Consider the following 14,820-nt stretch of genomic DNA (forward strand, 5'->3'; position numbering starts at 1 on the left):
GAACGCGCCAGGCTAAGTTATCTCCGCACAAAATAATGACACAACACAGAAATAACAAGCATAGTGTAATGATTGAGGAATCATAGTTCGATACACGCCCCTCCAGGCCCATACTGGTTTCATTTTGATGCAGGAAAGAAAAGAGGAATAAAACAAAAGCGGAGTTGCAGCGAACCACGGGGGCAGGCCTCCAGCGATGTCCCGGGCTTAGCCGGATCCCTCCTTGCGCTTCACGGAGGCGCACCGATGAGACGACCCGCTACCCCCTTCGAAGCGAGCGCGACGGTGGGTCGTAGCCGCCACTGCTGGAGCTTTCGCCAAGAGAAGAGCCATCGTAGCTGGACGAGGCGCGGCCGGTGGGCTCGCCCTCGTCGTGGCCATCGCTGAGACCTAGCACCTCCTCGCCGTCGTTCGTCTCGGGGCAGCACCTGGCGCGGCGACCATCTTTCCCAAACACCCTCACGTAGAGGGTCGCATCACCGTCATACTTGAAATGGAGGGTGCACCGCCTGTCCAGGCCGCGCGCGGGCGAACGTCTGCCAACCGTGGGTCAGAACTATGTTGCCCGCGGCGGAGACTTCAACCATGACCCAGGAAGCCCTGCTGCAGCCAGAGCCCGCCTAGACCAGAGGCCGGCAGCTCGTCGACGAAGAAGCGCGGAAGCTGAAGCCAGTTGTCGGCCGGATCCTTCGACCAGACAACGAACTTCGGCAGCACCTCTGCCGAGTGGAAGCGTGGCCGGGGAGGCCGCGCAACCACGACACGTCTCACCTCATCGACGGGGCTGCCACGACCGGAGAGACCCCCACCACGCACAGCGGCACCATCCTGGGAGCGGGGGGCCACGGCGGGAGTCGTGGTGTGCTTGCGGGGACGGCTGCGTCCCCGCTTGGGCGCCGGGGAGCCAGGCCCCTCGCGAGGGGCCTTTCCTTTCTCCACGGTGGAGAACCTCTTCGACGGCGCCATTGGAGTCGGTGGTGGAGCAGAGGAGGAAGAAGTAGGCGGAATGGGAAGAAGTGGGGGACGGGGGCTCTACCCCCTTCCTCATTTATAGCAAGAGAAGGCCAACCAGCGCCCCCCACGATCACAGGTAATGATGGTTTTCCTTGCATGTCGCAGGGACTTGTCAAGTCGGGCAATTGCCGAGGCAGCATGGGGAAGCGGAGACGCAAACGACCAATCAACCGCCACGCATCTACCGAGGCTGCAGGCTTTTGGGGCCCCGGTGCTACGCGCTTGACCTTTGGCTTCGCCTTGAAGCCAAGCCCGAGCGCACCTTGGGACCGGGGGCTACTGTCGGCGTTCTGAGAACGGGAGTCCCCAGACTTGCCTGCCTGCGACCCACGGCGTGGCTGAGCTAGCAGGCCCATACGGCCCATCTTTATCAATAAGGCATTCAAGACCCTCGTGAGGGGCCAAGCCTCACGAGGCGGATGACGCAAGACCTCCTCAGGAGCGGCCTCGCCAGGAAGGCTCACGAGGGGCGGAGAGATCAAGGCAAGGCAAACCTCGCGAGGTTCTTGTGACGTGAGCCATGACGATCGAGACCAGGCGGGCGCCAGCACGCACAGCGTCCTTGTTTCCTCTTTGGTGCTAAGGGGGCAAGCGCAGGCGCGGAGTATCGAGGCATCAAGCAAAGGTTTCCATATCGGTGCAACGAGACCAAGACCAGCAGGACGGCAAGATGAAGGTCACCATAGAGCCGAAGACGGCGTCATCACCAGAGCCTTTTGCAGGCGAAGACCACTTTTGTCAGGATAAGCTGTACTAGTTGTCCCCTTTCAAATTGGCCGTTGTTGGCTCCCTTCCCGCTCAATATTTGGGGAGAGGACCAGGGCCTATATAAGTAGAACTAGCCACCACAGCAGAGGAGACTGACGGGGGACGGATTGAGAGAGAACTGAGAGAGAAAGAGAGAAAGGATCATCAAGATCATCTTACCCACACAAGTTCCCCAAGCACAAGAACACCTCAACCTCAGGAGGTTGTTCTTCCTCTTGTATTGTTCATCATCAGCCCAAGAGGCAATCCACCACCACACTGGAGTAGGGTATTATACCGCGCCTCGAAACGTGGAACGGCGGGATAGGAAACGGTTCGAAAAACCGGGCGAGCATGACGTCACGTTATAAAAGTTGTCATCAGATTGGACTCATGGAATATTATATTCTCTTTGTGGTTGTGAGTGGTGTGTGTTACAGGTCTGGACACGTTGATACGTCCGAAGACTATTTGGGAATTCGGAAGGAGGAACCCGCCTTGCAATGCCGAAGACAGGCCTACACGCCGGATACCTTGTCATTGAAGCCAGGTTCAGGGGCTACTGAGGGAGTCCTGGATTAAGGGGTCCTCGGGCGTCCGGCCTGTTAGCCATGGGCCGGACTGATGGGCTGTGAAGATACAAAGACCGGAGACCGCACCCGTGTCCGGATGGGACTCTCCTTGCCAAGTGGAAGGCAAGCTTGGAAACTAAATATGTAGATTCATTTCTTTGTAACCGACCTTGTGTAACCCTAGATCCTCCCGGTGTCTATATAAACCGGAGGACTTAGTCCGGAGAGAGGGACATTATCATAACCATACAAGCTAGACCTCTAGGGTTTAGCCATTACGATCTCATGGTAGATCAACTCTTATAATACTCATATTCATTAAGATCAATCAAGCAGGACGTAGGGTATTACCTCCATAGAGAGGGCCCGAACCTGGGTAAAACATTGTGCCCACTGTCTCCTGTTAGCATCGACCTTAAACGCACAGTTCCGGACCCCCTACCCGAGATCCGCCGGTTTTGACACCGACAGCGGATGCGAAGCGGACTAGATTTGGATTTGGGTCGGCGCGTTGGGCTTCCTCTTTTGTTTACGCCGACCCAAACGGACGGCGGCGGACGAAATGGGTCGCCCCATTGGAGTTGCTCTAATGATACTCCCTCCATCCGGAAATACTTGTCCTAAAAATAGATAAAATGAATGTATCTATAACTACAAAAATTCTAGATATAACCATTTTAAGGACAAATATTTCCGGACGGAGGGAGTACTAGCTAAACATTTCATATACATTTAAGCTGGAGCTCTTGGACTCTAGTTTTTCTGGAGTTACTGAAAGCAAAATAAGCGTACATTTACACCATTGCGAGTGGAAAAGGGTTAAAAACACAAAGCTCCGATCTGGATCCCTGGATATATAGACGCCCGAATAGACCTGCCTCTCTCGAGGGTTTGATTCCGTAGTGCAAGTGTCGGCAGGTTGAAGGCAATGCAAGAATCTGAGACATTGAACGATGCACCGACAGTACAAGAAATTTGACTCGGTGCACATGCCAGTGCTCGGCAGGATTAAATTCACAGCACATGGCATGATGGCAACATGCACTGAGGCACTTCAGCCGCACTACGCTAGTCCTACACTTAATTAGCAGATCTCAGGCCCTCTTGAGCAATTGAAAACACTGGAAAACTGGCACTAGCGGCCGTAACAGCGGTGTTTCCTCCATTCCAGCAGGTAGATCTGGGGGAAGCGCAGATGCTCTGCACAGTAATCAATTTTTTTTTTGTTTCTTTGCGTTGCAGGGACCTAGTAATTTAATTACACGATTCGTCTGGTTCCAAGCACCTACCAATGGAATCAAGGCGCGAAAGCACCGAACTGGGGTCCAGCTCCGTGCGAAAGCAACCGTAGACTCACTTAAATTTACCCAAGCAGTGATGGCACCAGATCCCGGGTCCAACATCCCATCATAAATTAGGCGCGAGGAGGAGTAAATAAGTTACTACTAGCTGCTGCTCGATCGCCACATCTCTACGGCACCAATTAACTCGATGCAATGCTTAGTACAAAGATGATGATACAATAGACAGCCGAATACAATTTTGTTGATACTGGTAGTAGCACTGTCTGCTAAGAACTATCGTATTTTCACACGCCCGGCACAAAAATGTCATGTTTCCTGTATTTATTTGCCTTCCTAACACAAATTAAGGCAAGAAATGAACAGATTTTGCATCATCAAACATGTAAGGATCGGATCACATTTTGGGGAACCTGCTACGCCGGACTGAGAGAACCAACCAAATTGGGCGTGCTGTTGGTGTTGTTGGATCGGATCGGATGAGATGAGATGAGCGGCTCTATGATGACTGGGTCTCGGTCTTGCGCTCGCCGCCGTGAGAGTCGCGCTCCTGCAGCAGCGAGCCGGCCTCCTCGTCCGCCTGCGCCACCTTCTTCTGCGCCTCCTTGGCCTTGAGCGCCTGCAGCTTCACGTGGTTGTAGTAGCCCACGCCCAGGAAGGCGATCCCGTAGCCGAAGAGGTTGATCGGGGTCACCGTGTCCCGGATCACGGACCAGGAGAAGGCGATGAGCAGCCAGTCCTTGACCACGCCGGCCACGTTCATGGTGAGCGCCGACGTCTTGCCCACGAGCAGGAAGACGGCCAGGTTGAGCGCGAAGGCGCAGAGGGAGTTGGTGCCGAAGACGAAGAAGTCGGGCTCGAACATGCCCACGGCGCGCAGCCTGGGCAGCTCGACGAAGACCCAGGGCAGGAAGAGGAACCCCAGGCAGCAGGGCGCGACGTAGTAGAGCGAGGTGATGGGGTTGAGCGAGATCCCCTTGGAGGTGAGGAGGATCTGGATGAGGACAAGCCTGGTGGCCTCGAAGGCGACGGCGGCGAGCTGGAGCGCGACGCCGCGGAGGTCGAAGCGGGCCTCGCCGTAGGCGGCGATGGCGACGCCGAAGGAGATGGAGAGCATGTTGAGCATGGCGGAGGAGCGGAAGGTCTCCTTCTTGAAGAGCACCCCGATGGAGTAGACGGCGACGGGCATGAGCGCCTTGAGCATCTGGATGAAGGAGACGGAGAGGTAGATGTAGGCGGAGTTGGAGAACCAGAGGGAGAGCGAGTAGAGCGCGCCGATGGGGAGGACGGAGCTGGTGTAGAGCTGCGTGGTCATGGCGGGTGAGGACGGGAGGTCGACGACCCGGAAGACGCGGACGAGCGCGACGGCGAGGGAGGAGCAGAAGGCCATGTGCACCATGGTGAGCGAGATGGGGAAGGGCCAGTTGTACATCTTGGGGTCGAGGATGTACTTGTTGTAGACGATGACGGTGAAGGAGAGGAAGATCCACACCGCGACGTAGCAGTAGGAGACGAGCACCTTGCGGAGCACCGACTCCGACATGGCCCCCTCGCCGCCGGCCTCCTTGGCCATAGCTGCTGCTCCGGCCGGGCGGCGGGCGGATCTGGGCCTGCGCGGCGCGCGGTCGCTCGCCTGCGTGGGGGATCTGGGGGCGGGGAGGGTGGGCGGATCTGGGAGGAGGATGAGGAATTGAGGAGGAGGCTGGTAGTTGGGGGATTTTGGAGAGGAGGACGGGTGTGGGTGTGGATGTGGGTTTCTTGGCACGGAGAGGAGGGAGTGGCCCGGCTCCCGTCACCTGTGTGTTGTGTCACACGCTCGGGGTCCGGCTTACCGCGGATGGCCACGTGGAGAATGGGGTGCTCCGAGGCTCGGTGTGGCGTGTTTTATAGGGGTGCGGTGCGGATGTGGCTTTGACCTCTTTTTCGGCCGCATGGCTCGCTTCGTTTCGGGCTGGTCCGCTACGTGCGGTCTACGAGCAACGGGATGGGTTCCCTCTTATCGTGTGGAAATGCCACAATATATCCGTACATTTCCACGGGAAATTCCTTCACTTACGATCACGACCAGTGCCTAATCCTTCACTTGCAATCACGACCAGTGCCTAATTTTCTCGACAAGTCCTTGAGTTACGGAGCCTTTTTACATATTCTAATTGGGAAATGTTAACTAGCTGACCACGGTTTTTTCGTGTTTCCCAGCGGACGCACTTACCGCCGTCGGATCTGGTTGCACGGATCTCAGTGCATCTACTGTTGCCACGTCTTCTTAGGGGCGAACGAGCTCATCTCCATTTTCCATCACAGTCCACTCACTCATCTCCTCTGCCTCATTTCTTTTCCCATCACACAGTCAAAGAGAAGCGACAACGGGATTCCGGTCAGATCAGGGCAGGGCAAAGCGGGGAGCGGTTGCGAGGTGCTCTTGTGGAGCTCCGGTGCAACTCGTGGGCACAGAGGAGAGCGGGCTTGCGAATGAGGCCGCCTCCATCAGCACTCTCTTCACCGACTCCGAGGCCATGAGTTGTGGTGCGGGGAGGACATGCTCGTGTGCTTCTGGTGTGGGGGCTCGTTGTGCGATGCCGGCAGGGGCGAGGGGCAACGTCAGTCGGCGTCGTGGTGCTGCTTCTGATGGCAATGCTCATAGAGGAGGTCCGGTGGACAAGAGGTGCCATCATCACCTTTTGCTCCCTATCTTCTTCGTTGTTCCATCATCGTGATATGTTTTTGTGGATAATTTGTCTGAGAAAGAATGTAGCTAGTTTGCATGATATGTTTAGGGATGGCGCCCACCGGGTTTTGGTACGGGTGAAACCACTCATACCCTTTCCCGTTGAGGGGGTCCTTGGGTGTCCGGGCTACTGGATGTTGGCCGGACTGATGGGTCGTGAAGATACAAAGCAGGAGGCTTTTCCCCGTGTCCGGGTAGGACTCTCCTATGCGTGGATAGCAAGATTGGTATCCGAATATGTAATTTCCTTCTTCCACGAACCGACTCTGTGCAATCCTAGGCCCCTCCGGTGTGTATATAAATCAGAGGGTTTAGTCTAGAGGCCATCAGAATTCATACAAGCTAGACATCTAGGGTTTAGCCATTGCGATCTCAAGGTAGATCAACTCTTGTAACCCCTATACTCATCAAATACAATCAAGCAGGACGTAGGGTTTTACCTCCATTAAGAGGGCCCGAACCTGGGTAAAACATCATGTTCCCTGTGTCCCTTGTTATCTTCGATTCTCAGACGCACAGTTCGGGACCCCCTACCCGAGATCGGCCGGTTTGACACCGACATTGGTGCTTTCATTGAGAGTTCCTTTGTGTTGTCGATAGAAGGATCAATGTTTCGCCTTGTCATTAATGACGATATTACTTCTGGAAGGAACCTAACTCCAGGATAGGTCCTCCAGCTCGGCAGTTTTACCATGGGCGCTCGCTCGGCCGTTAAGCCAACGGCGGACCCCACAATCGCCAAACATCGTCTCCGCATTAGCCTCGAACACTCCGGAAAGATGGATCCGGCAGATGTCTCGTCCTTGAACGAGCTGCTAGATCACATCGCCGCCCTGGGGGTCGCAACAGACTATGATCGGATTGGGCTTAAACCCGATCAGAGGGAGATCAAGTCCCCACCGATCACCCATCTAGTAGCGGTCGTTAAGGAACATGCCGAGAATGCCTCTTCCCATAAGTTAAGAACCAGCTATGTTCGGCTTATCGAGCCCTGCGAGCCGGATACCCATCCTTGAGAATCATGTCCTCTGAACATAGGATCACGCAATGAGCCCGGAAGTCACCAGGACCTTCCTGATCCAGAACTGGTGACCTCAGAGATTCTTCAAGCTCCGGAACCAATCGTGGGTCAGGATTCGGATTTTAGCCCACCCACCCACCACAATCAATATTCCCCAAGTAATTCAGGCCCTCCAGATATACGTGACCTACTGTATGTATGGCAGGAACCTCAGGAAATGGTCCATCACTTCTGGGCCAGATTCCTCCTTGTTAAAAACAAGATTAAAGATTGCTGCGACGACGACGCGGTTTCAGTTTTTGGCCGTAACTGTACGGACGAGGGAATTCTCAGTGCCCTCAACCATGGCCGCATACAACACTTTACAGAATTGGCATACATAGTACAGAAGTAATGCATGATGGAAAGTGCATGGAAAGCCCAGACAGCCCGGTGGGAACCCCCCGCCTTTAAGCAGCCCACCGGACGGGAAAATGGACGCACCCTTACAAGGCATCCGATCACAAGCCAATTGACAAGAAAAACAAGCCCTTCACGGGATATAGAACCTTCCTTGAAGAACTGCTCGACAAGCCATGTCAGATACATACGACGTTGAGCACCGAACCAACGCATAGCCTTCGGACATGTTGGGTACTCCGGCAAGTGGCTAAGAGCGGTGAGCCCATCCTCACCAGTACTACTCCAGAGAAGCATTCTTTAGAGGATGATGATTTCAATGTCTTTACGGTCTTTGATACCTTCTCTTCAAATAATCTGCGCAAACGGGCGCTCCGCGACCTCGCCGACGTCAACCAAGTAACCTCAATAAACCCATGGAGCAATACGGCCATAACTTTCGCTACCGCCGTTGAACCAAGGACAAGATCTATCTGAGCACCAGTCGCATTGGTTTTAAACCCAATTGTTGACGGCGTTCGACTCACCAAAGTGCTCTGATACGTCTCCAACGTATCTATAATTTTTGATTGCTCTATGCTATATTATCTTCTGTTTTGGACATTATTGGGATTTATTATTCACTTTTATATTATTTTTGGCACTAACCTATTAACTGGAGGCCCAGCCCAGAATTGCTATTTTTTTGCCTATTTTCGGAGTTTCGCAGAAAAAGAATATCAAACGGAGTCCAAACGGAATGAAACCTTCGGGAACGTGATTTTCGGAACGAACATGATCCAGGAGACTTGGACCCTACGTCAAGCAAGCAACAGGGAAGCCACGAGGTAGGGGGCGCGCCTACCCCCCCCCCCCTAGGCGCACCCTCCACCCTCGTGGGCCCCCTGTTGCTCCACCGACGTACTCCTTCCTCCTATAAATACCTATGTACCCCCAAACGATCAGAGACGGAGCCAAAACCCTAATTCCATCGCCGTAACTTTCTGTATCCACGAGATCCCATCTTGGGGCCTGTTCCGAAGCTCCGCCGGAGGGGGCATCGATTACGGAGGGCTTCTACATCAACACCATAGCCCCTCCGATGGTGTGTGAGTAGTTTACCTCAGACCTTCGGGTCCATAGTTATTAGCTAGATGGCTTCTTCTCTCTTTTTGGATCGCAATACAATGTTCTCCTCCTCTCTCATGGAGATCTATTCGATGTAATCTTCTTTTTGCGGTGTGTTTGTTGAGACCAATGAATTGTGGGTTTATGATCAAGTTTATCTATGAACAATATTTGGATCTTCTGAATTCTTTGATGTATGATTGGTTATCTTTGCAAGTCTCTTTGAATTATCAGTTTGGTTTGGCCTACTAGATTGATATTTCTTGCAATGGGAGAAGTGCTTAGCTTTGGGTTCAATCTTGCGGTGTCCTTTCCCAGTGACAGTAAGGGCAGCCAGGCACGTATTGTATTGTTGCCATCGAGGATAACAAGATGGTTTTTTTTATCATATTGCATGAATTTACCCCTCTACATCATGTCATCTTGCTTAAAGCGTTACTCTGTTCTTATGAACTTAATACTCTAGATGCATGCTGGATAGCGGTCAATGTGTGGAGTAATAGTAGTAGATGCAGGCAGGAGTCGGTCTACTTGTCTCGGACGTGATGCCTATATACATGATCATACCTAGATATTCTCATAACTATGCTCAATTCTGTCAATTGCTCAACAGTAATTTGTTCACCCACCGTAAAATACTTATGCTCTTGAGAGAATCCACTAGTGAAACCTATGGCCCCCGGGTCTATCTTCCATCATATTAATCTTCCAACACTTAGTTATTTTCATTGCCTTTTATTTTACTTTGCATCTTTATCATAAAAATACCAAAAAATATTATCCTATCATATCTATCAGATTTCACTCTCGTAAGTGACCGTGTAGGGATTGACAACCCCTTGTCGCGTTGGTTGCGAGGATTTATTTGTTTTGTGTAGGTGCGAGGGACTCGCGCGTAGCCTCCTACTGGATTGATACCTTGGTTCTCAAAAACTGAGGAAAATACTTACGCTAGTTTGCTGCATCACCCTTTCCTCTTCAAGGGAAAACCAACACAGTGCTCAAGAGGTAGCAAGAAGGATTTCTGGCGCCGTTGCCGGGGAGGTCTACGCAAAAGTCAACATACCAAGTACCCATCACAAACCCTTATCTCCCGCATTACAGTATTTGCCATTTGCCTCTCGTTTTCCTCTCCCCCAGTTCACCCTTGCCGTTTTATTCGCCCTCTCTTTTCCGTGCGCCTCTTTTCCGTTTGCTTGTCGTTATGTCTGAAATTGGGGAAACTATTGTCAATATAGACAATAGTAATAACATGGAAAATTCTGATGCTCCTGCTGAAGAACCCCCTATCTTACATAAAAATGTCTGAATTGGTAGTGGTAATATTATTGGAAAAGGGGTTATTCAAGATTTCTTTACTTGTGCCGGTGCTTTGCCTTCTATGGGCAGTTCCATTCTTCATAGAACTAGTAGTCTTGCGGACGCTATTGCCATGCTTATAGTTGAACTTGAAAGGCAATTTATGCACTTGCACCCTTGCATACAAAGGATTTTCTTAGAATTTTCTAATATAGAGCACTCTTCTGTTAAGCGTGCCGCTACTATCTTTTTGGCTCATGAGTTCAGATTTATTATAAAAGAAGCCAAAGAAATCTTTGCGCATTATAGGGTGGACGCTGGCCATCCTCCCATAGAGGCTATCCTCTTTGATCAAGAAGAAATAATGAGTTTTCAATCTCTATATTATGTTGCTTTCAATGAAAACCTTAGAAAAAAGGTCCCTACCAATGTTCTAATTGATAGAATTTCTGAACTTATTGATGATTTGGCTATTCAAAATAATGAGTTAGGATATTCTCTCGAGTATAGGCTCACAAAGTTCTGCCAAAAAATGCTTATAATGATGAATTGGTTGTGCAATACGAAGGGCCGAAAGAGGAACCTATACCTCCTAAAATTGATCTTGGGGACTTTTGTCCTATTAAATTTAGCCCTTTTGATTACTTTTGCTTGCCTCAAAGGAAACTTGTTGCTAAACGTAGGGAATATGAAATTAGTTTTAATGATCTATCCTATTACTATGGCAATACCTAGATCTATCCTTGCATTTATGACTAGCTAGGGGCGTTAAACGATAGCGCTTGTTGGGAGGCAACCCAATTTTATTTTTATTCCTTGCTTTTTGCTCCTGTTTAGTAATAAATAATTTATTTAGCCTCTGTTTTGGTTGTGTTTTTTTGCGTTTATTTAGTGTTTGTGCTAAGTAGAACCGTTGGGAAGACTTGGGGAAAGTCTTGTTAATCTTGCTGTAAAAAACAGAAACTTTAGCGCTCACGAAAACTGCTGCCATTTTTATTTGGAAAGTGATATTTAGTTAATTATTTTTTGATATAATTAATAGATAAATTCCTCACGTTCATAAATTTATTTTAGAATTTTTGGGGTTCTAGATCTTGCGCTAGCTACAGATTACTACACACTGTTCTCTTTTTGACAGATTCTGTTTTTCGTGTGTTGTTTGCTTATTTTGATGAATCTATGGCTAGTAAAATAGTTTATAAACCATAGAGAAGTTGGAATACAGTAGGTTTAACACCAATATAAATAAAGAATGAATTCATTACAGTACCTTGAAGTGGTGTTTTGTTTTCTTTCGTTAACGGAGCTCACGAGATTTTCTACTTTAAGTTTTGTGTTGTGAAGTTTTCAAGTTTTGGGTAAGGATTTGATGGATTATGGAACAAGGAGTGGCAAGATCCTAAGCTTGGGGATGCCCATGGCACCCCAAGATAATCTAAGGACACCAAAAAGCCAAAGCTTGGGGATGCCCCGGAAGGCATCCCCTCTTTCGTCTACTTCCATCGGTAACTTTACTTGGAGCTATATTTTTATTCACCACATGATATGTGTTTTGCTTGGAGCGTCTTGTATGATTTGAGTATTTGATTTTTAGTTTACCACAATCATATTTGTTGTACACACCTTTTGAGAGAGACACACATGATTAGGAAATTATTAGAATACTCTATGTGCTGCACTTATATCTTTTGAGTTATATAGTTTTGCTCTAGTACTTCACATATATCTTTTAGAGCATGGTGGTGGATTTGTTTTATAGAAACTATTGATCTCTCATGCTTCACTTAGATTATTTTGAGAGTCTTAAATAGCATGGTAATTTGCTTAAATAATCCTAACATGCTAGGTATTCAAGATTAGTAAAAACTTTCTTATGAGTGTTTTGAATACTAAGAGAAGTTTGATGCTTGATGATTGTTTTGAGATATGGAGGTAGTGATATTAAAGTTTCGCTAGTTGAGTAGTTGTGAATTTGAGAAATACTTGTGTTGAAGTTTGCAAGTCTCGTAGCATGCACGTATCGTAAACATTATGTAACAAATTTGAAACATGAGGTGTTCTTTGATTGGACTCCTTATGAGTGGCGGTCGGGGACGAGCGATGGTCTTTTCCTACTAATCTATCCTGCTAAGAGCATGCGCGTAGTGCTTGGTTTTTGATGACTTTTAGATTTTTACAATAAGTATGTGAGTTCTTTATGACTAATGTTGAGTCCATGGATTATACGCACTCTCACCTTTCCATCATTGCTAGCCTCTTCGGTATCGTGCATTGCCCTTTCTCACATTGAGAGTTGGTGCAAACTTCGCCGGTGCATCCAAACCCCGTGATATGATACGCTCTTTCACACATATACCTCCTTATATCTTCCTCAAAACAGCCACCATACCTACATATTATGGCATTTCCATAGCCATTCTGAGATATATTGTCATGCAACTTTCCACCATCCCGTTTATCATGACACGTTCATCATTGTCATATTGTTTAGAATGATCATGTAGTTGACATAGTATTTGTGGCAAAGCCACTATTCATAATTCTTTCATACATGTCACTCTTGGTTCATTGCATATCCCGGTACACCGCCGGAGGCATTCATATAGAGTCATACCTTGTTCTAGTATCGAGTTATAATCATTGAGTTGTAAATAAATAGAAGTGTGATGATCATCATTTAATAGAGCATTGTCCCAATAAAAAAAGAGAAAGGCCCAAAAAAGAAGAAGCCCCCCCCAAAAGAAGAAATGAAAAGGGACAATGCTACTATCCTTTTTTGCACACTTGTGCTTCAAAGTAGCACCATGATCTTCATGATAGAGAGTCTCTTGTTTTGTCACTTCCATATACTAGTGGGAATTTTTCATTATAGAACTTGGCTTGTATATTCCAACAATGGGCCTCCTCAAGTGCCCTAGGTCTTCGTGAGCAAGCAAGTTGGATGCACACCCACTAGTTTTTTTTGTTGAGCTTTCATACATTTATAGCTCTAGTGCATCCGTTGCATGGCAATCCCTACTCCTTGCATTAACATCAATCGATGGGTGAGGGAGTCCTGGATTAGGGGGTCTCCGGACAGCCGGACTATCTCCATTGGCCGGACTGTTAGACTATGAAGATACAAGATTGAAGACTTCGTCTCGTGTCTGGATGGGACTCTACTTGGCGTGGAAGGCAAGCTAGGCAATACGGATATGGATATCTCCTCCTTTGTAACCGACCTTGTGTAACCCTAACCCTCTCCAGTGTCTATACAAACCGAAGGGTTTTAGTCCGTAGGACAACAATCACAACATACAATCATACCATAGGCTAGCTTCTAGGGTTTAGCCTATCTGATCTCGTGGTAGATCTACTCTTGTACTACCCATATCATCAATATCAATCAAGCAGGACGTAGGGTTTTACCTCCATCAAGAGGGCCCGAATCTGGGTAAAACATCGTGTCCCCTGCCTCCTGTTACCATCCGGCCTAGACGCATAGTTCGGGACCCCCTACCCGAGATCCGCCAGTTTTGACACCGACATTGGTGCTTTCATTGAGAGTTCCTCTGTGTCGTCGCCGTTAGGCTTGATGGCTCCTACTATCATCGATAGCGATGCGGTCCAGGGTGAGACTTTTCTCCCCGGATAGATCTTCGTATTCGGCGGCTTTGCACTGCGGGCTAATTCGCTTGGCCATCTGGAGCAGATTGAAAGTTACGCCCCTGGCCATCAGGTCAGATTTGGAAGTTTGAACTACACGACCGACATCCACGGAGACTTGATCTTCGACGGATTCGAGCCACAGCCGGGCGCGCCGCATTGTCGCGATGAGTATGACCTAGCTCTACCGCCGAACAGTACCCCAGAGGCTGCGCCCGCATCAGCTCCGACCCTTAGCTCGGAGCCAACTGCGCCAATCGAGGACGGGTGGTTAGACACCGCCTCAGGGGCTGCAGTCTCAACGGCGATCGAGCCGAACACCAGCCTAAACCTCTGCGCAGTCCGTGACTCCAAGGTGCCGGACTCTTTTCTGGACTCCGAACCATCCGCGCCCCCGCCAATCGAATCCGATTGGGCGTCGATCATGGAATTCACCGCCGCGGATATCTTTCAGCACTCGCCCTTCGGCGACATCCTGAATTCACTAAGGTCTCTCTCTTTGTCAGGAGAGCCCTGGCCGGATTATGGCCAACAGGATTGGGATGCGAACGACGAAGAAATTCGACGCCCACCCACCACCCACTTCGTAGCCACTGTCGATGATTTAACCGACATGCTCGACTTCGACTCCGAAGACATCGACGGTATGGACGATGATGTAGGAGACGAACATGAACCAGCACCTATAGGGCACTGGAAAGCCACCTCGTCATATGACATATACATGGTGGATACACCCAAAGAAGGCAATGGGGACGGGATAGCGGAGGATGACCCCTCCAAGAAGCAACCCAAACACCGACATCAGCGGCGCCGCTCTATGTCCTGCCAAAGCAAAAGTGGTGATACCGGCACAGGAGATAATAACACTCTGGATAGTGTCGAAGAAAACAACAAACCCCTCCAGCAAGATTTAGAGCAGGAGGATGGAGGAGCCAGCTCTCCTGAGAGAGCGGCAGACGGAGAGGAGGAGGATGACAATCACAT

At 49.5% G+C, this 14,820-nt stretch overlaps 1 protein-coding gene across 1 annotated transcript; it reads right to left on the reverse strand.

Annotated features, from left to right (window-relative positions):
• Nucleotides 1-3,816: 3,816 nt before the first annotated feature.
• On the reverse strand, nucleotides 3,817-5,490 carry LOC123062328 (probable sugar phosphate/phosphate translocator At4g32390). The gene has a single exon (XM_044485788.1). The coding sequence runs from the start codon at nucleotides 5,205-5,207 to the stop codon at nucleotides 4,134-4,136; it is 1,074 nt and encodes a 357-aa protein (XP_044341723.1). The 5' UTR covers nucleotides 5,208-5,490; the 3' UTR covers nucleotides 3,817-4,133.
• Between the last annotated feature and the right edge of the window lie 9,330 nt (nucleotides 5,491-14,820).

This window comes from Triticum aestivum, chromosome 3A (assembly GCF_018294505.1).
Source record: "Triticum aestivum cultivar Chinese Spring chromosome 3A, IWGSC CS RefSeq v2.1, whole genome shotgun sequence".
In the NCBI taxonomy this organism is placed as follows: domain Eukaryota; kingdom Viridiplantae; phylum Streptophyta; class Magnoliopsida; order Poales; family Poaceae; genus Triticum; species Triticum aestivum.

Bases quoted from the DNA above. Each gene is read 5' to 3' on its own strand.
- LOC123062328 (XM_044485788.1), bottom strand. From the start codon at position 5,207: ATGGCCAAGGAGGCCGGCGGCGAGGGGGCCATGTCGGAGTCGGTGCTC.